This window comes from Equus quagga, chromosome 2 (assembly GCF_021613505.1).
Source record: "Equus quagga isolate Etosha38 chromosome 2, UCLA_HA_Equagga_1.0, whole genome shotgun sequence".
Taxonomy (NCBI): domain Eukaryota; kingdom Metazoa; phylum Chordata; class Mammalia; order Perissodactyla; family Equidae; genus Equus; species Equus quagga.
Window position 1 is genome coordinate 46,562,495 of NC_060268.1, and position 16,298 is coordinate 46,578,792.

At 40.3% G+C, this 16,298-nt stretch overlaps 1 protein-coding gene and 1 long non-coding RNA gene across 2 annotated transcripts in view; one reads left to right on the forward strand and one right to left on the reverse strand.

The window, feature by feature from the left end:
- The window catches only part of LOC124235470 (uncharacterized), a 41,233-nt gene extending 32,620 nt beyond the window's left edge, over positions 1-8,613 (reverse strand). Inside the window, exons 1-2 of the long non-coding RNA XR_006887492.1 lie at positions 8,469-8,613; positions 7,256-7,369 (exon numbers count right to left, since the gene is read on the reverse strand). This is a non-coding gene — a long non-coding RNA (uncharacterized LOC124235470). The remainder of the gene's footprint in view (positions 1-7,255; positions 7,370-8,468) is intronic.
- A 76-nt stretch (positions 8,614-8,689) lies between these two features.
- AP4E1 (adaptor related protein complex 4 subunit epsilon 1) overlaps positions 8,690-16,298 on the forward strand; it is a 56,317-nt gene continuing 48,708 nt past the window's right edge. Inside the window, exons 1-3 of the mRNA XM_046653521.1 lie at positions 8,690-8,918; positions 11,243-11,314; positions 14,293-14,416. Coding sequence (XP_046509477.1) covers positions 8,769-8,918; positions 11,243-11,314; positions 14,293-14,416 — 346 coding nt within the window. The 5' untranslated portion in view covers positions 8,690-8,768. The remainder of the gene's footprint in view (positions 8,919-11,242; positions 11,315-14,292; positions 14,417-16,298) is intronic.

Below are 16,298 nucleotides of genomic sequence, written 5' to 3' on the forward strand. Positions count from 1 at the left end.
GAATGCCATGACTTCCTCTATTCTTATCTGATGCGTATTACTTTTTCATGAAGTGACACTTCTCAACTTGTTGTGTGCATTTGATTGATTTCTAGAGCACTGAAATGAATGTTTTTGATAATTTTGCTTTATACCTGTTTTCAATAGACAGGATTTGCTGATCTCCTTTCTCCATTATGTGAGAAGTCCTGTCCTGAAATCCAATTTTTTTATTAGATAAAATTATGTTTTATCCATAGAAAACAAGTAGTTTATCAATAGAAAACAAACTAGATTGTTGTTTGGTAAAAAATTTGTTTCATATTTTATGAATGTTTGGGAAATGCTGAGTTAAAATTAAATACGGTTCTTTATTACAGAACTTCACAGGGTCATGAATATGCCAAGATGCACTGAACATCCCTAAGAACAAGGTTGTTAGTAGAATACAAATATGCAGCATTTTCCAATTAATTTAGGCATAGAATATCTTTTACAGTGAATATCTATTAACACTTAAGAAACATAGTTTGCTAAATGCTGGGACAAATGAACTGCTTAGACTTTGGGTCAAATATAGGGATCAGTTATAGTGGATATGGTCATCAATGGGTACTTCTTTATATTCCTACAGGTTATTGCCAGTACTGGAGAACAAATAAAGAGTGCCCTCCTAGCACCTCTTTCTTCTCGTAACTCTTCTACTGGTTGTGTTTTAATCCCTGACACTCTCAGGTCCCACAAGTCCCATGTCTGAGGCAAATCTATTCTTCTTTTATTTTTTTTTGAGGAAGATTAGCCCTGAGCTAACTACTGCCAATCCTCCTCTTTTTGCTGAGGAAGACTGGCCCTGAGCTAACATCGGTGCCCATCCTCCTCTATTTTATGTGTGGGACACCTGCCACAGCATGGCTTGCCAAGCGGTGCCATGTCTGCACTCAGGATCCGAACCGGTGAACCCTGGGCCACAGAAGTGGAAGGTGTGCACTTAATCGCTGCACCACCAGACCAGCCCCCTGAGGCAAATCTATTCTGACAAAGAAGGTAGAATTGGGGCCTGGATGGGCCTCTGAGTTCCTGGTTTCTTTCCTAAAATAGTTTTAATTTTCCTTATGATTATAAAACATATTACCATTTCCAAAAATTCAGTAAATACCAAAAAGTATAAAGAAAAACATACAAAGTAGCCATAATTCCACCATCCTAGGCAACTACCTTTAGTATTTGGGTATTTATGCTTCTGGATATTTTTCCATGCACACCCCTCCTTCCCACCACACTCTTCATATAAGAAATGTAAAATGAGAGCTTATTAAGTGCCAGGCATTGTGCAAATGTCCAGGCACTGGGCAAATGGTGGGAAACACCTGATCTTGCCCTCAAGGAGCACTCAGCCTAGTGAGGGAAAAAGACATTAAATAAATCAGGCAAATAATTTTATATTTATAAATTGTGATAGATGTGAAATTGATAGGCACTTTGTCAAAGATGGACTCAGACCACACATACATATGCTTTATAATTGTTTCCTTCACTTACATCAATGTATCATGAATATCTTTCCATGACAACAACTAGAGATTCTGTGCTAGAAGTGAGAATAGGAAAAACATGCTTCTACTCCTGAGCGTTCAGTTCTAATGGGAGAGAGACATACAAATAGATCATTTCAATTCAATTTTAGTAGAGGTGGTATAAGGTACAAACATGGGGCAGGGAAGGCTCCACAGAGGAAGTGACGCCTGAGATCTGTTTTAAAGGATGAATAGGAATTTTCCAGTTAAGTAAGAGTGGGAGAATATTCCAGGCAATCAGCATGTGCAAAAACACAAGGAGTTAAAAGTGTGGCAAGTTTAGGGGACTACTGGTAGCTCAATATTGCTAAAACAAAAAAAATGTGAGCCCAAGTCTAGTAGGAAAAGAGGAAAAGAGGTGGGCAATACGAAAGTTATTAAGGGCTCGATCCCCTGGTAAGGAGTATGTGCTTTTTTGGGGGGGGGAGGGTAAGGAAGATTGGCCCTGAGCCAACATCTGTTGCCAACCTTCATCTTTTTTTTTTCCTCTCCGCAAAGCCCCAGCACATAGTTGTATATCCTAGTTGTAAGTCCTTCTAGTTCTTCTATGTGGGATGCTGCCACAGCATGGCTTGATGAGCAGCGTGTAGGTCCGCGCCCAGGATCCAAACTAGTGAACCCTGGGCTGCCGAAGTGGACAGTGTGAACTTGACCACTCGGCCACAGGAGTTTGCATTTTATCCATTGGGATATTTTGATCTGAGAATGACAAGGTCAGACTTCTGACAGAGAAAGCTCTCTCTGAATGGCTGGCCAAAAAGAGAAGAAATTGGTGATGGTGGGTGACTAATTAGAAAATTTTTGTAATAAGGACAGAGATGAGGTACTAAAGCAAGGTGGCGGCAGGGGGAAATGGAGCAATGGGGGTGGATTAAGCACGTTATTAGGGGTAAAAGCAGGGAAAATACTGCCAAATGTTAGACCCAAAGAGCAAGGGGCTGGAGAAAGTTAAATGGAGCTTAGAAGTTGAGGGGGTTGGGAACAGGATGGATGACTCGGAGCCTAGGGGAGAATATGGCTGAGGATAGAGGGTGAGAACTGGGGCCACGTGTATGTGTGTGTCCTGGAAATCCCCTTTCAGGTGGTTCCCAGGCACATTCCTGGGACAGCACAGCAACCTTGGAGTCAGTGAGCATAAACCACTGTGGTGCGTCCTGGCCCCATCAACTGAGGGCAGAAATTTTCAGAAAAATGTTACATGAAAACATGATTCCCTAGAGAGATATCCTGAAAAGAAGTGGGCTGAATTCTCTGTGAAGTGGGGGTGGAATCTAAGGCTGTCAAAGTGAAAGCCAATGTTTATGTATAAAATATTTCTGAAGAAACGCATCATAGCAGTTGCTTCTAGGGAGGGGAAGTGGGGGGCTGGGGGAGGGGAAGGGAGGAAGACTTTCTCAGTATAACTTTTTGTACATTTTGAATTTTGAATAAAGCGAATTTAACATCTATTCAAAATAAAAGTTTTTTTAAAGAAAGCTGAAGAAATGCACTGAAGAAAAACATTTATTACTCTTTCGCACATCTACATACATTTCCTAGCGAGACAGCTCTGCTTAGAAAGTTTGTGGTGGGGCTGCTGCTATTCTGTGGGGAATAAACTAGTTTGCCCCCCTGCTGTCCTAGGACCACTGCACCTTCTTAAAATGTACTGAGTCACTTCTCTGCCCTATTTTCAGCTCAATGAGAGCCACCTTCCTCTCCGACCAGAAGAAGAGTCAGAGGAAATCCAGCTCCAGAGGGTTTAATTTAATAGCTTCAATCCCTGTGACAGTATGTCATTCTGAGTGAAATTACCTGGGACAGAGGTGAAGATGAGAAAAGGAGAAAGAAGAGCCCATATTTATGGAAAAAATGGACAGTCTAAAATTATAGGCCTAAAGGAGAACATCCACATCTCCTTCATTGCAGGGCAGGACTTGGAGCAGAGTCTCAGAACGGGGAAGCCACAGGCACCACTTCCTTGGCAACACCATGAAGGCATGGGGAGACATTCCAGGCTCGAAGTCTAGACTCAGGGCTCCAGTTTCACCTCTGCTCCTGAGGTTGTGTGACCTTGGTCAAGTGGCTTCCACAGTCTAAGTTTCAGTATCCTTTTCTACAAAATTAGGTGATTGGATGTGTGGATGACCTCCAAATTTTCTTTCAGTTCTCACATCCTATAATTTGAAATCTTAACAAGAAGCTAAGAATTCTGTAGCTTTTCCTACCAGACCCTTCACTTCTGGGCTTTTGACATCAGTTTCTTAGCTGTGTTTTCAATTTTTAGCTTTTGTTTTTGTTTTTTTTTCCCTGCTTTTTCTCCCCAAATCCCTCCAGTACATAGTTGTATATTTTAGTTGTGGGTCCCTCTAGTTGTGGCATGTGGGATGCTGCCTCAACATGGCCTGATGAGCGGTGCCATGTCCGCGCCCAGGATCCAAACCAGCGAAACCCTGGGCCGCCGGGGTGGAGAGCATGAACTTAACCACTGGGCCACGGGGATGGCCCCTCAATTTTTAGCTTTTTGAGGTGGAAGTCAGAGGAGGAATGGCAGGAATTGGTGGGGATTCAACGATCTTTGTGCCTGGGTCACAGGGTAGGAAGCTCTGGAAGTTGTTCCAGCAACTTCTTCATCATCTGGTCAGTTGGAGATAATTCTTTTTTCCAAATGTTTCTCTTTTCTAAGAACTCTCTGTCTTCCCTTGCAACCTCTCACCTTATCCCTAAACTCTTTTGCTATTCACTGGCTTATACTCATACATCGATTGATGTGACTGAATGATAAATATAACAATTACTTCAATAAATAATTGAGCACCTACTACATACCAGATAAGCAGTTTTCAAACGTTTTGGTCTCAGGACTCCTTTACATGCTTAAAAATTGAGGATCCCCAAAAGCTTTTGTTTATATGGGTTATATCTATAATATCTACTTGAGTAGAAAGTAAAACTGAGAAAATTTTAAGCTATTAATTCATTTTAAAATAGCAATAATAAACCCATTATATGTTAACAACATTAAGAAAAATGAAAAACAGCTATATATTCAAAACAAAAAAAATCAGTGAGAGGAGTGGCATTGTTTTACCGTTTTGCAAATCTCTTCACTGTCAGGCTTAATATAAGACAGCTGGATTCTCATGTCTGGATCTGCATTTAATCTGTTGCTTTGGGGTTTGTGTTAGTTTCCCGGGGCTGCTGTAAAAAATTGCCACAAACTTGGCTTAAAACAACGGAAATGTATTCCCGTAGGGTTGTGGAGGCCAGAACTTCAACAACAGTTTCACTGGGTGGAAATCAAGGTGTGGGCAGGGAAGTGCTCCCTCTGGAGGCTCCGGAGGAAAATTCATTTCCGGCCTCTTCCAGCTTCTGGTGGCTCCTGGCATTCCTTAATTTTGTGAGTGCATCATTCCAATCTCTGCCTCAACCTCTCTTCTTTTGTTTTGCGGTGGTTAATCTCCTTCTGCCTCTCTCTTAGAAGGACATTTGTGATGGCATCTGGGGCCCACCAGGATAATCTGGGATAATCTCTTTATCTCAAGATACTTAACTTAATCACATCTGCACAAGTTTTACCGCACAAGGCAACATTCACAAATTCCAAGGACTAGGATGTGGACACATCCTCGGCAGCCATTATCAGCCTATCACAGAGTTGTTATTTTGTTTGAAGTTTATGAAGAAAACCTGGTCTCACACAGATATATAATTCAGGGGAAAAAAGAGAGTATTTTAATAGCCTTTTCAAATAACTGGATATTCTTCTTTGATACAACATCAAAACTCAACAAGAAGTAGTTTCTTAAAGGTTTGTTGCAAGGTGGAATTTGAAAACAGTGAACTTTTTCTATCGGGTTACATTAAAATCATTGGTCTAGGGGCCGGGCCCGTGGCCAAGTGGTTAAGTTCGCCCGCTCCACTTCGGCGGACCAGGGTTTCGCCAGTTCGGATCCTGGGCATGGACATGGCATGGCTCATCAGGCCATGCTGAGGCGGCATCCCACATGCCACAACTGGTGGGACCCACAACTAAAATATACGACTATGTATGGGGGAGATTTGGGGAGAAAAAGCAAAAAAAGAGATGGGCAACATTCGTTAGCTCAGGTGCCAGGCTTTAAGAAAAAAGAAAATCATTGGTTTATATGCACTTTAAATGGATCTTTAGTCTGTACATAATTTTATAACGTCATGCATTGATCATTTGGAAAATATTGGTTCTCTGAGTTATATATATCTTCCAAATGTTGACACCTTTAATTATACAATACAAAAATAGGAGATTCATTAATGTCACCACCAATCTTATCAGAACAGTCCTTATATATTGGGAAATTATCAAATTCCTGGTGGCAGATACACATTTTTCAAAATTTTAATTTTGAAAGCTTGGCAACAAATACTGTCAGTTATTTTCCTGGATGTGACAAACTCATTGTTCATTTTCAAGAAAACCACAGCTTGTTAATCATTATTTCAATAGAAAATTGTGTTCCGTGAAGAAAAGCGGCTGGTTCAGCTTTCAAGTCAAACAATTGCACAAACGAGAAACCTGGGTTGCGCATCAGACCTGCTTTATGTGTACTTCCCGCTTAGCCACACACAGTATTTACAGGAAATGTTCACAAGCGTTGTGATTTAATCAAATTAAGAATCCTTACTGCTTCATTAAAGATATCCTTAGGTGAAACTGGCTTTTTTTCTCTTTTTTAAAATGTGAGCGTGTGTTGGTGAAGAGTACAGTCTGGAGTCTCGGCCTTGATTTATACCAAGATGCCAGCAGCTTTGGCCAGCAGTGCTTTTATATCATAGCGCAGGTATCAGCACAGTTGTTCCAGGATAAACTACGAGATGAAAAAAACTGTTCAACACTTGATTTCAGCACCACTTGTGTTTACTGCCAAGCATTTGTAGAAAAGATCTTCAAGTATTTGTCGGTACTGACACTGGATCAATACAAGCAAAGCAACAAGTCTAGCTACATCTGTAATTACATAATTTTTGTCCATCTTAAAGCCAGTATAATTCTGCAGATGAGACGTCAACTCAGTCTTATGTTTGCAGCTAAATTTCTATTTTGGTGAGTGACTACATCTTTGGAGAGCAGCACTGCCATGATTTCTTTGACTGATTTTTCATCTAGCAGGCACAGTAATGCACAGGCTTTATTAGTCTCTCAGCTATCATATGCTCTCTTCAGCCAGTGCAACACAATAACTTAACCTGTAAGATGCTTCAGTGGGTTTTTCATTTCTAGTTTGAAAAGTGGTAAGAAAAAAGCTTTGGCTTTTAAAGCGTTTATCATGTTTAAAATATTTAATTTCCTTTCCTTTAAACTCTGAATGATTGGTCTCAAAATGATGCCTCAACTTAACTGGCACCAAAATAGTATCTGAAAATGTTCTGTTGACTAAGACAAAATAAGCTAAATTATTAACATCTCTAAACCCAAAGAAAAAATGAAGTTTTGGGCATAATTTCCATTTTTTTTTTGGTGAGGAAGATTGGCCCTGAGCTAACATCCATGCCAATCTTCTTCTATTTTGTATGTGAGACACTGGCACAGCACAGCTTGATAAGCTGTGTGTAGGTCCAGCCCAGATCTGAAACCACCAACCCAGGCCAATGAATTGGAGCTCAAGAACTTAACCACTATGCCACCGGGTCAGGCCCATACTTTCCTTTCTTGTTTACAGTTTCACCCAGACTCTTCTCTTTACCTGAGTCAGAGAAGCCTCTGATATTGACCTCAACATCTTTTTCAGCATCTTTAGATACGAGAGGGTTAGGAAAGCAAGTCTTCTAATCTTCCTTTTGTGAGCCAATGAAAGATCCTAAAAATTAAAAAAAAAATATATCAACAAAATTTTCTTTTAGAATAAAATATTACATTTTAAAAGAATAAAAGTTATAGATAAAATTTAAATACTTACAACAGTTTTCAATAAATTAAAAAATTCTTGCAAAACAAGTCAACAAAGTGAGCTTTTTTCTTATGTTTCTGCATAGGTCCAAGGACAATTTAGGGATTTCAAAAAAACGTGTATTGTATAATTAATGAGGTTACAGAGAATAGGCACAAGTGAAGATAGCTTGTAAGAACACACTAGAAGTACGGAAGACAAGCTGAGAATCTCTGACAACGTGTATATTTATACTCTAAACCTTAGAAAGTTCTAGAAAACACAACAGCACCCAAGCATACATTTCACTAACCAATAGGGCGATTGTAAATCATCTATTCTGTTGAAAACTTCTCTGTGCACTCCCGAGAGGATGAGCGCAAAAACAGCAAACAACGTTAGTAATGTTACGAATATAGTTTTGACTTTGTGGATCCCCTGGAAGGGTCCGGGACCCTCGGAAGTCACCAGACCACATTTTGAGAACCACCGTATGTACTAGATTCTGTTCTAGGTCGAAGTTGGGGTAATAGCAATGTTAATAAGGGTCTCCATAGGGAGATAAATATTTATGTAGCAGCAACTGCGATCAGTTCTAAAATGGAAAAGAAGCGAGCCTAGTGAGAGGGTAGGCCAGGGAGACCTATCCTTATCTGCCGGGCCAGGGACGTCCGCTCCAGGAAGGTGACCTTTAAACTGCGACCTGCTGAGTAGGAGTCGGCCGGGGGCAGGGGGTTGCCCGCCCGACCGCTTCTCTTTCCCGGCTGCCTCCCCAAATCCCAAGATGACAGGAGTGGATGGGAAGCGACAGTGGCCACGAGTCCCCCGTACGCGGCGGGCTCTGAACCTGGTTGGATGACTCCGCAGGACAGAATCAACACCACCAGAGTCCCCAGCACCGCCAGGGCGAGGGCCCCGCGTCGACCCCACCCCTCGGGGTGCGGTGGAAGGAGGCGGGCGGATTGCTCGGCTACAGGGAAATGGAGACCTTCGGGGACGAAGTCTAAGAAGGACGGGCCCGAGCGGCTACCTTAGGAGGACCACGAGACGCCCGAGATCCCAGGGTTGCCATCGAAACGGGAGCGTCGGTCCTTCTATTGGTCCACAGGAGGCCAACCTCTGCGAGCAGGCCTGGCGCGCTGCCTTTCTGCCGCGGACTCTCGCGCCCTCCGGCGGCCTCTCTCGAGAACGACGCTGTGTTTGTCCAGCGGGACGCGAATAAAGATTTCTTCTTCAAACAAACAGGAAGTGCCTACGGAGGCCGGGCGGGCGGCTGGGCAGGGGCCGGGCATGAAGCCGGGCGGCGACCGGAGAACGGGCGGCGGCGGCGATGAGCGACATAGTGGAGAAGACGCTGACGGCGCTGCCGGGCCTCTTCCTGCAGAACCAGTCGGGTGGCGCCCCGGCGGCCGCCAAGGCGTCCTTCTCCTCGCGGCTGGGCAGCCTCGTCCGCGGCATCACCGCGCTCACCTCCAAGCACGTAGGTGCCCGCCGCGCTGGGAGGTCGGGGGCGCCCGGGGGAGGCCCCCGCGCTGGGAGGCCCTGGTCGGGCGGCCAGCCTCCGGGGTGGGCCCTCCGGCGGGGTCAGGGACAGCGTGTGTGTCTGTCTGTCCTTGAGTCTGTTTGCAAGCTTCACTTTCCTGCCCGGACTGACAACTGGGAGGCCGGGTTTCCACAGTTGACCCTGACCTGACTCATTATCATCTAGGGGCAAATCTCTAATCTTTGAGTCTCCAGGTGTTTCCTGAATGTTGAAGTGCAAGAGTACCAATACATATTTCATAGGTTGTTTTGACGATTAGATGAGACTTCCAGCGTGTGAAAACACCAAGTGAACGTGTCAGCATTTTTCATCTTCTACGAAGTTTCTTTCCCTGCTCAAGTTCTTTCTCTCCCCCAGTTCTTTCAACTTCTAGAGGTCACACACCGGAACAGACTCTGCCATACCAATATGTTTGGGGAGCTTGAGGTTCTTAGGTTAGACCAACGGGCTGGGCAAAGAAAAAGCATTAATTTTTCCAAAATGTAAAATTTGCTGAGTAAGTCGCTGTCTCAGAGGGGCTTCGAAAATGAGCAGTTGAAATAGAAGTTATTAAGTTCCCACAGACTTTTGGTAGTTGCATGAGTTGTGTAAGAACCTGATTCAAAGCTTCAAGGAGTTTCTATTTTAGAAAAAGATGGTGTGTTTTGTCATAATTTGTTCAAAAGATATTTATGGAAGAGGTTATGTGTTACACCCTGAGGAAATAGAATGAAACATTTTCTTTTCCCAAGGAATTGATCATTCGTGTTGGGCTTAAAACAAGTCTAAGCAGTATGCAATGAAATCTAACTGCCAGGAGAGAAGAAAAGATGGAGTGGGTTTTTCTTCAGCGTGCTCTGAGGGTTTAAAATGTGCTTTTAAAACTGAAATAGGATGCTGTACTGCAGAGGGTCTGCTTCACGTTCAGAAATCATTATTTGTGGACTAAATATTGTTTGTCTTTTCTTTTTTTTAAAGATTGGCACCTGAGTGAACATCTGTTGCCAATCATTTTTTTTCTTTCTCCTTCTTTTCCCCAAAGCCCCCCAGTACACAGTTGTGTATTTTTTAGTTGTGGGTCCTTCTACTTGTGGCATGTGGGACGCCGCCTCAGTGTGACCTGATGAGCAGTGTCATGTCTGCGCCCAGGATCCGAACCGGTGAAACCCTGGGCTGCCGAAGTGAATCATGCGAACTTAACCACTCAGCCATGGGGCTGCCCCTAAATATTGTTTGTCTTAATGTTTTGTCGTTTGCTAATTTTTATGAGTGACTGAATGAAATTAAAAAAATTATTTTTGGTCTTAAATTGCAGTTTCAAACTGTACATAAGGCGTCTAAATGTGGCAGTACTTCACTAATAGTTCTTGATTAGCCACCTGATGGACGTCTGCTAATTCAGTGTATGATTTAAAGATAGCGTTATATTAGCCAAAAATGGGGCCAATTTCTCAAGTGCTTAAGGAGGTGAAATACAATGCAGACACCAGATTGGTGTATTTGTTGTGTGTGTGAGAGAGAGATGGGAAGTGAGGGAAAGGATTTGAGGAAAAAGAAGAAAAGGATAGGGAAGAATATGGTTTAAGGGAAAAAGATGGATTTCTGTTTCTGCCTTCTTACCTCTGCCTGCTTTCTCTATTCCATGAAGACATTTTACTTTTTTTTTTTTTTTTGAGGAAGATTAGTCCTGAGCTAACTACTGCCAGTCCTCCTCTTTTTGCTGAGGAAGACTGGCCCTGAGCTAACATCCGTACCCATCTTCCTCTACTTTATACGTGGGACACCTACCATAGCATGGCTTTTGCCAAGCAGTGCCATGTCCGCACCCGGGATCTGAACCGGTGAACCCCGGGCTGCCGAGAAGTGGAACGTGTGAACTTAACTGCTGCACCACTGGGCCAGCCCTGGAAGACGTTTTACTGTTAAGGGGAAAGTGTGAGAACATTATCCTGGGCTAGTACATGAAGAATTTCTTTTCTGCTTTCTCATTACCATTAATTTTTAAAAAAATTTTCTGCTAAACTGTCCTTTAGGGGACAGTAACAGTGAACAAAAGAGGAATGGTGGGTTAGCCTGGAAATATTTATTCTTTCCAGGAATGATTCTGAGGGTTGGAGAAATGCCTTTAGGCAAATCTTAAGCACATAATTTTTATAACTCTCCTTTAGAATATGGTTTCTTTTTTTATTGAAAGTATTATAAATTATATTTTTCCTTTAGAAAATGATTCTACAGTTTAAAAAGATAGCTATTCATGCATTTAAATATTTTCACTTTTTCAGGAGGAAGAGAAATTAATCCAGCAAGAATTGAGTAATCTGAAAGCAACTGTTTCCGCTCCTACTACGACACTGGTAAGCTTGCATAGTCAGTGTCAGCACGTTTGAATTTGAAATCTGATCCACTGTGGACTTGATAGTGGCATCTAATTGATCAGTTGCTAAAATCTGATTTATCGTAGTCAAATCCGTTATGGATGGTAGCAAGTCAGACATTAACTTTAGCCTTTAGTTATTGACTGGCTGCACCAGAGTAAGAGTTGCTCGACTGATGTCACTGCCAACGTGACGATAATTACATAAATGTGGCAATCCTCCCGGGACTTCACTGCTGATATTTTTGTTTTAATGTTGTGCACTGAGAAAAGGTTAGAATATATCATTTAAAATAATGTTTTTGGACCAGAATTGACATATTGTAGATCTCTTGTTTTACTATTATAGGTTGGCTGACAGGTTTGAAAATGATTTTCTTGCTGTAAAACGGAGTATATTGCACAACAGTTAAATCAAGATCCAGTGTTAAAAAAATTTGGTTCCATATCATTTGATTTTTCAAACTGCATTCATTCAGCAACTATTTAATGAGCGGCCACTACATGCAGGCCGCTCTGAGACCATCCCTGCCTAGTTAAAGACCTCCTTTTGTTTTGTTTTGTTTTTTAATTTTCTTGTGGTTTCATATAATGAGGTTTTCCCAAGCCACATTTATTCAGCAAATATTTAGTGAGTGCCTTCTGTGTGTAAGTCACTGTGGGAATGTATTTCTAATAAAAATATTGGGGTGATGATTTTGCATGAGCACATGATCATGTATGTGAATAAACTTGTAAAGTCTGAGAAAATGTGTATATTTCCTTTTATGACATTAGTAATATGTGGGCAAGTGAAACTCAAAACATGGTTAACCTGATATATCCATGTGTATATATGTACATATGTGTGTGTGTATAGATATGTATGTGTGTGTATTTATAAAATCACTGTCCGTCATTATACTTGATAGAAATGTTAAACAGAAATGGTTTCTGTCTTTGTACTTTCCATTTTCTATAATTGGCATCAGTAAATATAATTTTTCTTGCTACCAGGCATAAACCTGGTGTGGACAGAGCTAAGATAAATAGGTAGAAGTTAGGGAGCCAGAGTTGGGAAGGAAGATTTTCTAATAGTTATGGCTACCCAGCTCTGGGCATACTTTACAGAGTAGTCCGTCCCCGAGGTGGTCATGGAGAGGTTGGGTGACATTCGTTAGAGATATTGTAAAGCAAATTCCTGCTTGGGAAAGGCACTTTCTTCTCCAAAAATAAGAGAATAATAGTGTATGCAATATAATTTTACTTAAAGTTCATAATGACTTTTGAAAAACGCTGAGATAAAATGTTATAAAACCAGAATTGATAATTAATGGCTTAAATGAAGTCTTTTGTTTTAATTGATGCAGAAACCTTTGAAGAGGGACTTCCAGTATCTTTTAAGCTTGTTTTCTCAGTATTTAGTAGTCTTAATTAATGTGCTAATGAATTAACTATGGTTACTGTAATCACAAGTGACCTGAATTAAATTTTATTCCCCTAAGATTTTCTTATGGTTTCTTTTTTTTTTTTTTAAGATTTTATTTTTCTTTTTTCTCCCCAAAGCCCCCCAGTACATAGTTGTATATTCTAGTTGTAGGTCCTCCTAGTTGTGGCATGTGGGACGCCGCTTCAGCGTGGCCTGATGAGCGGTGCCATGTCTGCGCCCAGGACTGGAACCGGCGAAAACCTGGGCGGCTGAAGCAGAGCACGAGAACTTAACCACTCAGCCACGGGGCCGGCCCCGATCTTACGGTTTCTTTTTAAACTCTTCATGTTTACACACACACACACACACACACACGTATATATGTGTGTATATACATAAATGGAATATATATATGAATAAAATGTTGAACATTATTATCCTTACTTTAAAACATTTTATTTTGCTGTTTTCTAAGCATTTTGTGATTTAGTAATCCTGTAATGTACTAACCCTAACCAATTTTTAGATGTTAATATAGTCTGTGAGCTTTTCTTATTTTGAAACACATTTTATTTATATTTTTAATTTCAGATGAAAATTTGCTGTAAATATTGAGAATGCAAATATTATCATACTAATAAAACAAATTTATAGAATCTCCTAAAACAACTTACTAGCTTGTGTTGTAAATATTAAAAGACCCAGTTAAAAAGTTAAATATTGAAATGGCTATACCATTAATGAAGTCGTGCCCTTCAGTTCATGTAATTGTGAGGATTGTTGAAAAGAATTCCTATAAAGCAAACTTTTGCATATTATATAGAACATAATAATTCTGAAGAAAGTCCAGGTGCAATTTAGTTTTTAAATGTGAAAAATATTTTTGTTATAGAAATTACTACGGACCTGTGGGGAATTTTATGGATGTTTTCATTTGACAAATGTATATTACAATGATGTGCTGCATTCTAGAAGCCAATCAGATTACTATAGGTGAAATTTTTTATAAGGAGCATGTGTCTCATGTTATAACCAAATTTTACACAGGGGCACCTAGAATTAGAAATAGCTACAGTTGGGGGCTGGCCCCGTGGCCTGGTGGTTAAGTTCAGCATGCTTCACTTCAGTGGCCTGGGTTTGGGTTCAGTTCCAGTTGCGGACCTATAACCTATACCACTTGTTGGTGGCCATGCTGTGGCAGCGACCCACTTACAAAATAGAGGAAGATTGTCAAAGATGTTAGCTCAGGGCGAATCTTCCTCAGCAAAAAAAAAAAAAAAAAAAAAAAAAACCCGCTACAGTTGATTTATTTTATAGTGTTGTCACTAAAAAAATATTGAAATAATTTTACTAAAATGAGTATTGTTGGTAGTTAAGTTTGGGAGCAACTTTTATTTATAAAGTCTGACTTTGGATGATTAATTTATAATATATATGTTATCTCTTCAGTGCCAGGATTAAAGGATTCCCCTGTTACATGATTACAACATAATAAAAAAAATCAGAACATTCTGTTTGTCTATACAGTTACTGGATATTTTGCTTTTCAGAAAATGATGAAGGAATGTATGGTGAGACTTATATATTGTGAAATGCTTGGATATGATGCTTCCTTTGGCTATATACATGCAATCAAGTTGGCACAACAAGGAAATCTTTTAGAAAAAAGAGTAGGTATGTATGTATTTAAGACTTTTATACTTAAAGTTGTTCTTAAAGTTTCAGCTACTATCTAGAATGAATGATGCCAGGTAATTAGTATGTTTTTAGAATATTGCCTTGTAATTTCCAAAGCTTTAAAAAATAACACTTCAAAAACTCAAAGCCTGTAAATGAAATCAATTTTCCTAATCCGTACCATCTTGGAGTTATAAAGAAGATTAAAAATCACCGCCTGATCTTTTGATGGTGGTTTGATGCCTGTATATAGTTGTCAAAACTTGTTAAACTATACACTTAAAATGGTTGAATCTTCTTGTATATAAATTATACCTCAGTAAAGCTGATTTTAATAAGTCTGTCTGACCTCATCAGTTTAATGATCGGAAACGTTTCTTAGTAGAATAAAACTGAAATTGACTTAAATAATTTTAAATTTCCTGTTGTCAGTTTCACAAATGTTAGCTATGAGGATTAGAGGTTTCTTTTTAAAAATGTTATCTCTGTAATCAAGCTTTAGGGCTATTAGGAAGAATCCTTTCAAGGACCTAAATATTTCTATTCATATAGGTTCAGCTTTATATCAGAGTTCCAAGGAGGAAGCTCTTTAGAATAATAGAGTAGAACATATTCTTTATTCAGAGGGGTTGATAGTGTCATGTTGTCAAGGACCAGCATTCGTCACAAGTTATATTGACCTGTGCTTTCAGATGATGTGGTGGGGTGGGGGATGTCTTTGGTAAAGATTCGGAGACTGTATGCACACAGTATTCCACTTGTTAAACCTCACTCCACCCAAAATACTCTTCTATCTTGTAGATTTGTTGTATTTTTTCCTCCAAGAAGAATATCCTCTGGTATCCTGTCTCTCCCTTTCCGTATTCCAAATCAACTTTTAACTCTTCTGTGATCACTCGGGTGGCTCCTCCCATCTGTTATCTTATGGTGTTGTCTTTGCATATGCTAATGTCTTAGCTCCTGAACCAATTCTAAGATCACTAAAGGCTGGAAATTTTGGAAACAATAGGTACTCAATAAATATTAGATGGTTAGTGGGGTAGTTATTTTGTACAACTATTGCTACATTCTGCTTCTTAGACTTTCTTGTAATTTTTTTCATTTTCAATGTAGTTTTATTTTTAAAATATGTAAAGTGTTATTGGTTCAAAAGTTAGGGCCTTAAGCAAAGATGAAATCAGAGTAGTCTCACTTTCGTCCCTAGCCCCTCTACCCAGTTTGTCTGTTACGCCCATAGGAACTATTTTCCTTAGTTTTTGGTTACTCTTTCCATTGTTTCTTGTTGAAAACACAAGCAAATGCATGGATACACACTCACACATTCCCACTTATACAAAAAATAGCATGCTATATAGATTATTCTACACCTTGTTTTGACATCTTCATACTTTTATCCAGTTGCAAAGTTTTTGTTGGGTGGATGGATGTACCAGTCTTTTCAACCAGGTCAAACCAGGCTTAGAGGCCCTCAGGTTCCTCTTTCTGAGGAAGATTCACCCTGAGCTAACATCTGTGCCAGTCTTCCTCCATTTTGTATGTGGGTCGCTGCTTCTGTATGGTTCCGTACGAGTGGTGTAGGTCCGTGCCCGGGATCTGAACCCAGGCTGCTGAAGTGGAGCATGCTGAACTTAATCACTACGTCATGGAGCTGGCCCCATGGCATTTGGGTTGTTTTTCATTTTTTGCTCTTATAAATAATGTTGCAATGAATAACCTTGTACATGTATTATTAGTAGGTAGGGTGGCTTATCTTAAAGAAGACCTCAAAGTCATTTTTATTGAAATTTATCATCTTCCTTAGGAAAATACTGTATTGCCAACTAGAGAGAGAGAGATCTGCAGCTATCAGATATTCTTTATATGTGCTAATGAGCGGAAG